General features: G+C 37.2%; 2 protein-coding genes across 3 annotated transcripts; one reads left to right on the top strand and one right to left on the bottom strand.

Moving 5' to 3' along the window:
* The first annotated feature begins 3,513 nt into the window (after positions 1-3,513).
* Positions 3,514-9,832, top strand: LOC136206158 (protein PHR1-LIKE 1). Of its 2 annotated transcripts, none has more exons than XM_065997106.1 (8): positions 3,514-3,819; positions 4,955-5,564; positions 5,825-6,014; positions 6,114-6,190; positions 6,301-6,340; positions 6,546-6,603; positions 7,090-7,159; positions 9,307-9,832. In XM_065997106.1, exons 2-8 carry the CDS (start codon positions 4,983-4,985, stop codon positions 9,667-9,669), a joined length of 1,380 nt encoding a protein of 459 aa, XP_065853178.1. In that variant the 5' UTR covers positions 3,514-3,819; positions 4,955-4,982; the 3' UTR covers positions 9,670-9,832. The 2 variants fall into 2 exon arrangements, with proteins under 2 accessions (XP_065853178.1, XP_065853179.1); XM_065997107.1 differs by having other exon boundaries at positions 3,519-3,819; positions 5,055-5,564.
* An 87-nt stretch (positions 9,833-9,919) lies between these two features.
* LOC136206157 (probable linoleate 9S-lipoxygenase 5) lies at positions 9,920-13,873 on the bottom strand. Its single transcript, XM_065997105.1, has 9 exons — positions 13,629-13,873; positions 13,278-13,552; positions 12,435-12,654; positions 12,030-12,356; positions 11,858-11,943; positions 11,677-11,784; positions 11,255-11,562; positions 10,916-11,179; positions 9,920-10,837 (listed from the first exon to the last, which is right to left on the bottom strand). Exons 1-9 carry the CDS (start codon positions 13,804-13,806, stop codon positions 10,078-10,080), a joined length of 2,526 nt encoding a protein of 841 aa, XP_065853177.1. The 5' UTR covers positions 13,807-13,873; the 3' UTR covers positions 9,920-10,077.

Here is a 13,873-nt window from a genome sequence, read left to right as displayed (position 1 = left end):
TACAAGACAGCAGCTGGCTAAGGAAAACTTCCAGACAAAGTGTTTCCACTTTGGGTAAAGTTCAGACGACACAGTATGCTGTCTACTTGACATTACCATAAATGGAGAGACACTCTGCCGAGCTGACCAAAAGCTGATCGAGGACAGAAGATACTCAAATCTGATTGGCCAAGAGCTCTGAGCAAGTCAGGATGACAATGATAGGAAGCCGTTTCCCTCCAACGGTTATTTCGAAATTCGAAATGACCGATGCCTCAAGACGTCTCTATAAATACTGCCATCAGAAGCTTCATTCACTACAGAACTTGATCAAGCCATTACGCTGACCAAATTTCTACGCAAGTTCTGCAAGCAAAAAGCAAAGCAATCTTACACTATATTTCATATCTTTTGTGTAAAAGTCTAGAGTGATTATTCAATCATCTAAGGTGTCTTAGCAATCATTGTTTAGGACAAACACTTATCATTTCTAGAGATTAGAAAGGAGAGGCTGAGTACTCGGTTATAGTACTCAGCGAGAGATTAGGATTGAGTAGAGGTATAGAGGAAGGTACTCTTGTTATACTCAGTCGCTAAGATTGTAAAAGGTTTGAGGCTCCACCTTTAAAGAGCTCAGTAGAGGATTCGAAAGCTCGGAATGTGTTCCGGGGACAGGACGTAGGCTTAGAAGCCGAACCTGGATAAATCTGCTGAGTAACGTATTTCTTACCTTAAAACTCCTTATATATATTGCTTGCTTAAATAACCAAAAACTGACCAAGTAAAGAGGTCAAGCTGAGTTGTGCGCATCAAACATCTGAGCTCAGGAATAGACTCTAAGTGCTATCTCCTGACTCAAGTCAAGAAACTGACCTAGTCACCAGTTGACTAAGCCAGTATCTTGCTGTTTACTCAGCGCCGCTGTTAAAACCTTTTCTCTTAAGAAAAGAAGTCTGCCCTAAGCTTTAAAAAGTTTGAATAGTTCCTAACCCCCCCTTGGAACTATACTTGTAACGTTATAAAGGACCAACATAAGGTTCAGGAATTTGGATCCATTTACTGTGATTTTGTCAATATCTGTAATTTCCGATATAGACAGCCGAATTAGACTCGTAATATGAATCAAGTAATTATTTGGACTTTTGAATGATTTAACACAATTAAGCAAAAACATAAACAGAAAGATTAATAACACAATTGGAAATCAAACTGAACTTTGTATTAAAGATGAAGTGTAATTGTCACAAATACAACCAATTCAGAATTCCTAGAAGGATCTAAAAAAGTAAATAGAGTTTAAAGAGGGTAAAAATCCCTTTTGGAACCTGTCGACTCAAACAACCGTCTTTCTGAACTTGGAGGATGAGACTTGAGAATCCTTGAGCAGAGATGGATTAAGCTTTTTTTTTTGTGATTTAATGGCAGATGGAGGTAGGAGAAGATGAATTCTCAAGGGTACCGAGTTTACACAAATGACGATGGATTAAAAACTAATTACAGATTGATAAAAACTAAGAAAACTAATTGATTACATGATGCCTTGTGAATCAACACTTAAGGTCTTTAAATAAGCAAAAGAAAACTTAAAATACCAAATCAAACGTTATAGGCTTTTTTCAAATATTCAAAACAGACTGGATCATTTTTAAATTAGGATTGAACCAGTCAAAATTGACTGGTTTGCAGGTCCAGCTCGTTGAGCTGGACCTTATCGATGGCGTAGGCCAGTTTTGGTGGCCAGCTCGCTGAGATGTCCCCCCAGACCGGCCTAGCTAGTGATACTAATGGCCAGGTCGTCGAGCTGGCATGGAGGGGGGTCAGGAGTAGATTTTCTTTTGATTTTCCTCTTGGCCAGTCTTGCCATTTGATCTTTACATGCAAAAACACACTAAAATCTCCAAAAATCATTAGTTCTAAAGCTAATTTGATTCACCAAACTAAGTCTATACATACCAAGTCATTTCATTTTGATATTTGGTGAATCAATTAGCTTAGAGATTAAGGAAAATTTAAATGAACACTTAATCTGACACTATTTCATTGAAAATGACAAAAATAAAGCATAAAAATGACAAAGTGCTATAAAAGATAATAAAAAACTAAAAGTGGATGAAAGTGAGATAACAACTATAAAATTGACATTACTTGACTCAAAACAATATGAAATAATCCCGAAAATTGTACCAAAAGATAGAGGTTTTTCACCCCTATCAATTATCAATATCCACCATAAGGATAACTTATGTACCTCCACTAATCTAATGAGAGATTGCATCATTGATTAACTTACTCCTATGGTGGATGATTATATTGACAAAGATGGACTCCATAAGTTACTAAGTTACTGTCAAAATAGAAAACAAAGAAAACAATCCATTCTTAACTATATCCAAACACACATATTATGAATAAACAGTTAATAAACAAATCAAAATCAAATTGTAAATGTAATAAAATTATCCATTATTCATTAATCCCAATCTAACAACCAATTTGTTAATAAAATCCTCTTGCATAAAATTCACTTGTCAAACTAAAAGTATATTTGTACAAAACCCCTAATTTTTTTGACATTATAACCAAAATACCACCATCTTGTCACGAATAATTTTAAACTTCTCTAAAAATGCGACAAAATATGGAGACCTTATTTGTTTTTTTAGAACTCAGACTATCTTCTTAGTTACTGAAATAACAAAGAGTGAGAGATGCGAGATGAATAAAGGAAAAAGGTAAAGAGAGTAATCTCGAAGAGAGAGAAAGAGAGCCGAAACAACCAAATTCAATTTTTATTGGAATTCCAACGCAGTGTCGAGGTGACATTTGTGTCAAACGCGTGTTCCTCAAGCTTTTCCTTTAAAGTGGTCATTTTGCGAATGAGTGTTAAATGATATCACTTTTAATCACTTCATGGGACAATTCGAAGCTTTTATTAGTTCAGAGATCAAACAACGCTATTATTATAGGTGAGGGGTCACAAATACATTAAGCCTAAAAATAAAATGTCTAAACCATACGGAACCTCCTAAATTATCTATTTTGGTCACTTTGATCTCTGAACTTAAGGGTAACCCATTAGCCACTCAATTTCACTGAAAGTAATAAAACGAGCCATTAGTTTGCCTCAATCAGAGAAGATTTTGATCATTCGCCTTCGGTTGACTTCTAGCTTAACTTAAGGGCGAAAACAATTGGAAAATATCCATTTTTTTTTTCATTTAAACAACTTTAATTTTTTTAATTACAAATGTAAGAGCATAAAAAGTCATATTGTATGTGAGAATTTAATCGAAAAGTGAGTGATCTTCATATACCGATATCCAGTGTATTCTCCTATTGAGGAAAAATAAGAGATGTGTTGTGGACTTTCATGGAGTTGAAATGATAATTTACCCCCAAAATAAAATATAGATCCATTGGCTCCTCCTAGTTGTGTGTAGCAGCCTTTCTTTAATCACAATCATCAACATCAACAGAACAACCTTGAGTCCTTGTGTTGCTTTTCCTCCTCGCTCTACATCTCCACCGTTAAAAAACATGACTTTATTCCGATCTCATAATACCAAATAAGATCAACGGCTGATAACAATTTATTCATAGTTGTAAATCACAATGCAATCATAGCGAAACACAAAAAGCCAAATACGTATTTTCTTAGGTGCTGAGAGAGAGAGAGATAGAGAATGGATTCGTGGGATTGCTGAATTCAAGAAAGACAAATCGATATCGTGCGTCAATATTCCTCCTTTTTGCTTGCGTTTCAGCCTCCAATAGACACTTGGGGGTACTTATCCAATTACCACCTTCTCGACTCTATTTTCGACTTCCGTACAATTTCAGGTGAGATTCTCTCCCACCACTCTTCATTCTTCTGAGCTCCAGATTTTTTTATTTTTTTTTATATGAACAGTCTTAGATTTTCTTGCCCGCTTTTTCTGTCTCCTGGAGTGAATTTTAGTGTGTTTATTGTGAGATTCTGTTTGATTGCGAATTGGCTGAGTAATTTATTGTGTTGTAGAGTTTATTGATTGTTTTCTTCAAGGAACTATGGTCTTCCGTGCTGTATGAATTGAATTTGAGTTTAGCTTTTGAAATTGGTTTGGGTGTTCGATATTGGTTCTTCCTGCAAAAATTATTCTTTTGTTGTTTACAAAGATGATTTATCTGCTAAAATTGGAGTTATTTAGATGGTTTTAGTCGATTTTATACTTTTATTTTTAGAGGTGATAGTTCAGAGTTTAGTTTTGAATGATGATCCTACAAGCTCAAATAGCCTTAGTTTTGCATAATTGATTTTTCTGAGCACTTCAATATTCTGTATTGATTTTATGCTTGTTGCGTATTTTGTGTAATAATGTAGCTGGTTGGGTTTGACTGTGCATTCTGATTGATTTTCTATGATCTTGCTTTATTTTTAGGCATCCGGGTTTCCATTATTCCTGTTATTATCTGATCCCTTTTAAAAGTAGCGTATGTGCTCAATGCTGGCTCATTTAATTCTCTTTGCAATAGTTATCAGTATCATTGCTTACCCCCATACAAAGTTACACTGAATATCTTGATCATGCTGATGACAGAAAATTACTGCTTGAACAAAAATTTCTCTTATATTTACCATGACTTGTTGTATTGCCTACTGTGTGCTCTAAACTATTGGCAACTAGGACTTCCACTTTATGCTTTCAGTTTTATCTACTTGGAATACTCAATGTGTGTTGTTCTCATCCAATCCGCTTCTTCAAATTCAAGTTAGCAGTAAACATCAATAGTTGCAATTTAATGTGGCACTTCAATTTTTAAAGTGTTGCAAGCATTCATTGTGACCGTTTTCAACTTCAAAAATGTCTTCTTATTTGTGCCAAAGTTCCTTTTTTTTTGGTTTCTGTTAAGTTTGAGTTGATTGTATGGCTGTATTGCTGTCACTGTTTTGAGATTCTGTGCAACAATAGATGTTTGATATGTTTTCATTAATCAGGGATCAAGTGCAAGGTGGCTGACTGGCCATGTCTTCATCTTTTCCAGTTCTTCCTAGCCCCCTTGAAGAGAAGTACCCTAAATTGCCTGATTCTTTTCAGGTGTGCGCAGAAAAGGAACTCATCAGGAACCCAGTACTCCAGCAGGCATCTTCATTTGGTCCCTACAGTGGCGCCACTGGGCACTTGTTCTCATCTTTTGTGAAATCTCCTAGTGAAATTCATGCTACTTCAGTTTCAATGCAAGGAGGAGGGTCTCAAAATTCTCCATTTATTTTTCAGTCATCAAGGGACAGAGGAACTTTGCCAATGTCACCAAATCTTTCTTCCCACTCTGAAGTGCAATCCACAACACTGATCAATTCCTCTGAAGAAAATAAGGATATGTCCTGGTCAATAGATCCACTTCATGACTTGCTTGGGTTTCCTGAAAATGTCCCAGTCCAGAATGGTCAAGTGGAAAGTAGTATTGGTGTCATTGCATCTGAGGACCTTTCTAAGAGAACAGATTGGCAGGAGTGGGCAGATCAGTTGATCTCTGTTGACGGTGACCTGGAACCAGATTGGAGTGAGATTCTTAATGATGCTGATGCCGCAGATGTCAAACAAAAGGTCGGATTCCTTCTCTGCGCATCTCTCAGCTGTGTATAAAATTATCTTTGCTATGTGCTTTACAAAGTGTTTGGGCTGGACAATTATCTGAGCTGTTTTTGGAAACTTCCATACAAAAGAATGGAGTTAATATCTAGAATTTGCTTAAGCTCTTGCCCTTTTACGTTTTGTCATTAAACTGATAAAGGTCTTTTAGCTGTCCTTTTTCTCTCGTACTTTTCTGGTTACTTCATTTATATAATATGTAAAAAATGTTACAGGTGCTTAATTCATCTTCTGAAATATCAGTGCAACCCCAAATTCATCAGCATCCATCTGTACATAATGGAGAAATTTATCCCGCTGCCAACCCTATATCGACTCCAAGTGGAAACAAACCCCGAATGCGTTGGACACCTGAACTTCACGAGGCTTTTGTTGAAGCTGTTAATAAGCTTGGTGGTAGTGAAAGTGCGTAATTTTCCTGGTTATATTATGCATTTCACAAATCTGAGGGCAAGAGAAATTAGAGTGCATTATGTTAATATTGACTTATATTTAAAATTTCAGGAGCTACTCCAAAGGGTGTTTTAAAGCTCATGAATGTAGAAGGGTTGACCATCTACCATGTTAAAAGCCACCTGCAGGTGTGTTAAATTTCTTTCATCTTAAATGCTTGACCATCTATTTTTGTTTCCACTCGGAAGTTAGTTGTATGTCTTATTGATGTAGCAATTATTATTTGTTTAAATTGCAGAAGTACAGAACAGCCAGGTATAAACCAGAGTCACCTGAAGGTAACCCTGACTAGCCTCCAAAAATTTCTTACATCTCCTTTTTTTTTTTTTATTAATGTTCCATAATTTTTTCTAAGGGATATTGTGGAACAGTGTTTTCATGTCTACTCGCTTCATCATCCGCATCTATTTTCTTTTTCCTTTTATTTTAATGTTTTTTTGAAGTTGCATCATTTTGAAATTTGCTGTTCTCTTGTCGTTTCAGGATCTTCTGAGAAAAATTTGAGCACCGTTGATGAAATGAAATCTATAGATTTGAAAACGTAAGTTCCCACACTCCAGGATGAGTCTGAGAGTATTTTTATCTGTTTGTTTAAGTTGAACACCCTTCCTCTGCCTTTTCTTTCCCTTCTAAGTTCTATCAGTTCATTTCAAATTTTAGACTAAACCATATGCTTGAATCCGTATTAGCGATATATGAAAGAATTGCATTTCTCCCTAACATGAATTGAATTGCCTCACTTGAATAGATGAATTCATTCTTTCAGTGCATCCAGCATTTTCTTAGGCCGAAGTGTTCCTAACTTTTCTTCTTTCTGTTTTATGTTTTGTGATTACTTTCATATGAGATTTTTCTGAGGTCATCAGTTCCCAAAGTGATGTCTAGTTATATTTTTATGAGTGATGAATGGAGCTGCATGTGTTTGGGCTCCTTTATGTCAAAATAGCCACCATACATGTACTTAATCTGGAATTTAAGAATAAGTGATTGAGTTGATCATACGAACTTCGGTTGAATTTGATAACAGGAGCATGGGGATCACTGAAGCCTTGCGATTGCAAATGGAGGTTCAGAAGCAGCTCCATGAACAGCTTGAGGTATGCTATTAATAATTGAGCTTAAATATATCTCTCTCTCTTCGAATTCAAAAAACATGTTTTTGTTTTATTAATTAAGCTTAAAAAGTGCTCTAGTCGGGAAAACACGGCTAGTTCTTCTTTTTCACAATGTTCCATTTTGGTACAATTCTTTTTTTTCTTAAAACATGCATGTTTCTGAAATTTTGTTACTTTATCTTGTTAGATTGAGGTTCCAAAGCATAGAAAAGTTTTGACATTGCTGTTTTCCCCTTCTTCTTCTTTTTTTAGTAATTGGATTTCTTAATTAACTTTGTTGTGGTTTCAATCAAGTTGATTTGGAAATCTCTGATAGATAATATGATAATAGGCATAAAGGGTAATATGGAAATCAAAGGACACGTGGTATGGGTAGTTAGTTACTGGAGAGAAGAGCTTTAGTTGATATCTACATAGGTGTAGGGAGAGATGGAATCTTTTGAGTTATGCTCTGCTCTATGACTGGAGAGGGAAGTGTTCTTCCTGAGTTCCTGTGGGGGTTAAGTTATGCTTAGTCCATTTTTATCTTTGATCATTGTCGTTGTTTTGTGTTCAGTTCTCTTGCTGTTGAGAAATCAGAAATCTATCAATGAACCTCAGTATTTCTTCTATTTCTTGTGTGTGTTCTGTTTCTACTTGCTAGTATTCTGTTTCTATCAGTCTCTCATTGCTTCCAGGCCATTGGTATTTCTTTTTAATTGCTTGGCAACCGAGTTACTTCTAGGACAAAAGCATGGGTTTTATCCTTTTTTAATTGAATTGTAGTTTTCCATTCCCCTGCACCTTCTGTCCTATTGGGATATATTTTGCATTCTGTGATGGCTCTAAGAGGCATCTACAGAGCAATTGATTAGCATCGTTTTTAAAAAAAATTCTTGCCAGCTCGTCTCATTTGTCTGTGTAGCCTCAGGAGTATGGTAATCATGCTAACACAATATGCATATTTTAACAGGAAAAAAATCTAGCTTTTAGATTTTTTTTTCTTATTTATAATTATTCAATTCTCTTACTGCTTTGTGTGACATTATTATTGAAACTTTTTCCGTTTATTGTATTTCACGTGCTCCGTTACCGTGAATAACAACTTCTCTCAAACGTACTTATAATGCATTTCTTCCATCTTCTCTCACCGTTAGGAAATATCATAGCCAGCAAATAGAATAAAAAGGAAATGTGAATGTGTTGTAATCAAGACTATATTAAAAAAAATAGACTTGCTTATTGAGGAGCTATCTAGCAATATTTTGCAATTTCTCATTAGCAGTGATTAGGGAGAATCTCAAAATGGTATCGAGCCTTGTTTTGGCTTCTGTCTTGGGTTTCTGGATTGAGATTCCAGAATTTGTTTTCTGCCTTGTGAGCAGAATTTCTGGGTTTGTATTTTTGGGTTGTTTCTTTCAGCATTACTGTCTGCCTTGTGAGCAGAGTCTGATTTCACCTCAAAGGATTGTCGCCGTTCCTCTTCCGCCGCCGTCACCTCTCTGCTTCTGACCTGTCTGTCCGGTTAGTTTGCCGGTGAATCTCCTTTTGTGCAATGACGGTGCTGGCAGCCTCTTGCGTGTTGCTTCGACTGAGTTTTGCTTGTCCGTTTCCGACAAAGCTTGATGTTCCGCTCCGCCATTGTCTCTCCTGTCCAATTTGCTCTTCTAGGTTGGGTCTCCCGATTATATTTTATATTCCAAAGTATCTTGAGATTCTTGTTTTGAGTTGTATTGTCTTTAAGACTATATTATAAGTATCTATAGCAAGCTGAGCATGATTAAAATCCATGCTTCAGCTTGAGAGGGGAGTGTTAGAGCATGAGTCAATGTAATTAATGAATAGCATGCCTAAGGCTGTTGTAGGGCTGCTAGAGCTGCTGGTAGGGTCAGTTTGTCTCCTTGATTGAAGGATAACCTTGTGTATATATATGCGTATTGCTCTTAAATAGAACATATCAATGTAGGCTCTTACATACATGGTATCCCATGTATTCCTAGTGTATTACAATAAGGCAGTTAGATGGACCCATTGTTTTTACTGATGTTTGGCTGATTGTGTTGGTGTTTGCAAAATACTTGTGCATGTAAAGCTTTTATGGTTATAGATTTGGGAATTCTGCTGTTGATGATGTTATCTTATCTTGACAGATCCAGAGAAATTTGCAGTTGAGGATTGAGGAACAGGGGAAATGTCTTCAAATGATGTTTGAGAAACAAAGAAAGATGGAAGATGACAAGTCTAAGACTTCTCCCTCCTCCAAGGATTGCCCTTCCCCCCCACTTTCAAGTATAGTGCAGTCATCTGCAAACAAAACATTGGACATCGCTGTGCCGGATCATGCAAAAACATTCTCAGAAAAAAGCAATGGTGGTGCTGCACCTGAAGAAAGTTCCCAAAGTCTAAGCAGAAAACATAAGGCACCTGAAAGTGGACCCAGTAAAGATCTTGACCCAAAAGATGATGAATCAACACCATCGAAGCGACCAAGAGCAGATGAAACTGCATTATAATAAATCGCCTGCATCTGATTGAATATCTTATAAAAGAATTTCCATCTTAATGCTTGTGGGGTTGACATGATAGACCTGGAAACAGATTGTAGGTTGTGTGCATTCTGATTATGTGATATGCAAGGGAAAATGAAATTTTGGAACTCAATCTTGTTTTTACTTCTCTAGCTTAAGCATCCGACGATCCAAAGTGAATTTCCTGACTTGTGACCTTTTAATTCTAGGGTAGAATTTGCATTAGGAACTGGTATTAGAGAATAGGACGTACTGTATATATTGCTTGCACAATGTTGAATGTTCTGAAAACTTGCATTTTTTCAATAAATTAACATCTCTGCTTTTATAGCAATTGAAAGTACAATTTGCAGTTATTAATGACACTTCAACAGCAAAATAGTAGAATGAAGTTTAAATAGAAACACTGTTGGGTATGCCCTGGCATGTCAATCCTTCTCCGCTTGTTGGAAGCAGCAAAGTGTAAGGCATATTTACAGGCCCGACCCGGTTCTTCAATCTTGTATTTTTGTTCCTTTCCATGATTCTTTCCCCAATATCTTTAAGTGTCTCCTGAAATTTCTTAAATGCTTGCTTTGGTTCTTCATCAGAAGTCCATTCAGGGGTTCGCTGATCAAGATATTCCTCATCCGATGAATGCTTTGACAGAACCTCTACAAGGGAAATGCCGAGAAGTGCCAGTGGCTTGCTAGTGACAGTTTTCAGGAAAAGTTCTTCAAAATATTCAGGATGCAACTCTAGCTTCTTGTACTCATCTGACTCAATTTCAGGCATCAACCTGCGGCTTATTGTTGGCCGATTCGGGAGGTAACCACCATAAGGATACTGTCCAAAATTTATAGCCGCGTGGAGAGCAGAGGCTATCCATATGATTATGGTGCATGTTTCTATTAGCTCTTCACAAGTTTGCATACTTGGCCACCACTTTTCTCCTTTCTTGTCGCCATGACCCTCCTCTCGGATTTCCTTCCACCAAGATTGGAGTTCAGGATCTTGCCGGACTGTGGCATTTGTCCTGTAGTAGAAGCTGCAGTATCTTTTTACCCATTGTTTTATTGCTGACCATATCTCAAGACCATCAACTGCAAATGGGTAGTCCTCTATCAACAGGCGAAGGCCGTGCGGTGAATTCTCATCCTCAACTGCCATTCCTCTGAATAAAAAAACACCAATGAAGAACACCTCATTGGAATAATAGACGTATGCCAAGCTTTATGTATATAAAGCTTACCTATTCTTGAGATCTTCAGGAAGTGCTTGGTCAGTGAAAACCCAGTCTTTGTAACTTACAGAAGAGAGCTCCAAGGCATATTTTCCGGGGAAAACAGTATGCTCTAGGACTCCTCCAGCATTAATGAGGATCTGTCTAGCTAGTGCATTTATATATAGTGTGTCCTTGAAATGAGGATGCAAGAGCTTATAAATTGGATGAAGCACACTTAGCTGCCTATTTGTTGCAATCACAACTGGTTCAAGCACTGCATGTGTGTGCAACCTATGAGCAAAATGGTAGAGATATCAGTAATTACCGTTGTGAAATCGGAAACTGCATTAAAATGCTTGTATTTACCAGTGGCTAATGAGCTGATGATAACCTCCATCATTTACAGCCACATATGCTTTAGCCAACTTCCAGAGGGAAGCTCCAATCCCATGTTCAACAGGTGTGTATACTTGGCTTACTGCTCCGAATTCATCTCCCTTAGTATGAGGCAAGCTTAGTTCAATTGCCAGTGGCTTCAGGGCACCGTCTTCTTTCAACAAAAGGAGTGTTCTTGATGCATAAATCTTTGAACTAGTATCGTTGTTTATCCGACTCAGGTATGGCACCAGTGCGTCGTGGTAATCCAGTATGAATAATTTGTTCCTCGCAATTGCCTGTTCGAAAAAGAAAAAGAAAAAAATTAATTCAGTGGAATTGGCTTATGACATTGGATTGAAGTTAAGCTAATTGAAGAGCAAAGCATCCAAAGATCAAAAGGGAAACATTACCTCTTCTACTGTCATCTCCCCTAGGTTGTTGTTTATATGCTCTTTGGTCATTGTACTATTCTGATCACCATATTGCTTACTTTCCAGCTTGCTTTTGGGGGGAAATTCCTGCAATCAAAATTCTCCTATGTTATTTACTGTGTTTGACAAATAATAGGAAAATTTGGGAGCTTCAGCTGACCTCAAGACGGCGAATGACAACAGGATTTACTCCAGCTAGCATTTCTCTACCAAATTCCTCATCACTCATCCATGCCGAGCAATTCTCTGCACTCCGAGTCATCAATTAGAACATCAAGACTTGGCATCATGGAAATGTTTTGTTAATCTGAATATTAAAGAGAATACAATACCTCTAATCACATGAGGTTCTTGAAACTTGAATGGAGGCTCCTCGCACCGAAATATTGCCTTAAATATCTGGAGGGGATTATTGGTTTCTATGATATTGTGTAAAGGGCCATCAGGAAGCTCAATTCCCTTATAGAGAGTCAGGACATCTTCAAAAGAGTGAAACTCTCTCTGAAATAGAGATGATAGCTCTGGTTTAATAGAGTGAGCAATAGCTTTCAGTGAATTCTTCAGGAACTCCTTGTGCTTCAACGGACTAAACTGCTCGTCTCGAGGAACGTATACGCTTAAACTCTTGTGCAGAGGCAGTCTGGTCTCAGTGTTAGAATCTGTTCAAGACAATGGCATGTTAATTTTGCGAAAATGTGAACGTATTGATCCGAAAAGGATGATTATGAATATGAAACCTGGCTTTGTAAGTGGTCTGCCCGTCCTTAGTCTGCGAGGATATGGATGATCTGCACAGCCACCGAGAATGGGACGGTCGTCGCCAAGGTCATTATAGCAAGCATAATCGTAAATTCTGTCATCTTTTTGGAGCTCTCCTTCTCCATTTCCTCTTAAATCCAGCAATTCGTTTTCTCTGTACTTCCTCAATGGCATTGGTGTATTATTGGGAAGGTATGCCTGCACATTTTCCATCATATTAAGCATTATCCAAGCAGTGTTCTTTTCATTCTAGTTTGCACTTGCACATACAGTTTCAACCAAACACCAGTCAACAGTCAACACTTTTCATAATTGATTCCCTTTATTCCAAGGACAAGTGTAACTACCCGATAAGGGTAGCCCCGAGAGCAAACAACAACCTTAAAGGATGGTGACAGACGGAATCCCACATCGGGAATTGGGATAGACTAATTAGACTACACACGTAGTGTGCATTTCCAAGACATATAGATGCAATTTGAAGCTGTGAGGTTGAAAGCGGACAATATAGCATATAGGGACTAATTCAACCGTTATATAAATGTCACATTGCACTTTCAAACATGAATTACGTCTAAAATATTTACTTAATTAACACAATTATAAACAACACGCCAAAATATCAACAATTAAGTTTTACATTTATAAATTAATCACAAAAAATTGTTTAGAATGTTTGATATGCAATTAACTGTTTCTTTCAAATTATCTCTTAAATATGGATAAACTTGATCTTCTTCGTCTTAGGTTAGGATAAATATGGGATTCCAAAAAACGGTAGGAAAAATTTGGACCTTGATGAAAACCCAAAATGTGCTGACCTTGTTAGAGAAGAAGAGACGATCTTTTTGGGGAGAAATCCAGGAGTTGCAAACAAAGTGGATTGAATCATAGCCAGGAACATCTTCAAGAGTGAGAGTCTTGAGGTAGAACTCATGATGATGATGATTTCTGATAATGAATGCCCCTGGATTCCCAATTTCCTCTTCCCAATCAAATGTTATATCGAATTTCACTTCATCTTCATCATGGTGACCAAGTATAACTTTTGTTTCCAGGTACGCTGCAGACCCTAATTTCCCTCTGTTTTCATGCTCTGCAAAATCAATACTTACTTAGAATTAGAACAACTTTTGAACATATTCATAACATGAAGGAAAAGAAAAGCTCACCAGGATCACCATTGACGCAACTAATGAGATTCAGAGAAACCTTTTTGTCCTCGAATCCATGGAAGATATCTTTCAAACCTGTGTGGTGAAAGTTCATCAGAATAACAGTGCCTTTGATTTTCCTCTGCTCGATTTCCTCATCACGTCTCCTTTTCTTGCTTCCATTTTCACCACTCATGATATTCTGGGAAATGCTTGCTCCTGCAACTGCAACTTCTCAAGGTATGGAATGGATTCAAAAGTAA

Source organism: Euphorbia lathyris, chromosome 9, assembly GCF_963576675.1.
Source record: "Euphorbia lathyris chromosome 9, ddEupLath1.1, whole genome shotgun sequence".
NCBI lineage: Eukaryota > Viridiplantae > Streptophyta > Magnoliopsida > Malpighiales > Euphorbiaceae > Euphorbia > Euphorbia lathyris.
Note: the sequence above shows the minus strand (reverse complement) of the source record. Positions and strands in the feature narration are given on the sequence as shown.

What these genes read in the sequence shown, in the direction of transcription:
- LOC136206158 (XM_065997106.1), top strand. Translation starts at nt 4,983, where the DNA reads ATGTCTTCATCTTTTCCAGTTCTTCCTAGCCCCCTTGAAGAGAAGTAC. An exon ending in TAAGCTTGGTGGTAGTGAAA is followed by an intron (nt 6,015 to 6,113) that starts GTGCGTAATTTT and finishes TTAAAATTTCAG; the next exon opens with GAGCTACTCCAAAGGGTGTT. An exon ending in AGCTCCATGAACAGCTTGAG is followed by an intron (nt 7,160 to 9,306) that starts GTATGCTATTAA and finishes TTATCTTGACAG; the next exon opens with ATCCAGAGAAATTTGCAGTT.
- LOC136206157 (XM_065997105.1), bottom strand. Translation starts at nt 13,806, where the DNA reads ATGAGTGGTGAAAATGGAAGCAAGAAAAGGAGACGTGATGAGGAAATC. An exon ending in GGGAGATGACAGTAGAAGAG is followed by an intron (nt 11,563 to 11,676) that starts GTAATGTTTCCC and finishes TTTTTCGAACAG; the next exon opens with GCAATTGCGAGGAACAAATT. An exon ending in CCTGAAGATCTCAAGAATAG is followed by an intron (nt 10,838 to 10,915) that starts GTAAGCTTTATA and finishes TTTTTTATTCAG; the next exon opens with AGGAATGGCAGTTGAGGATG.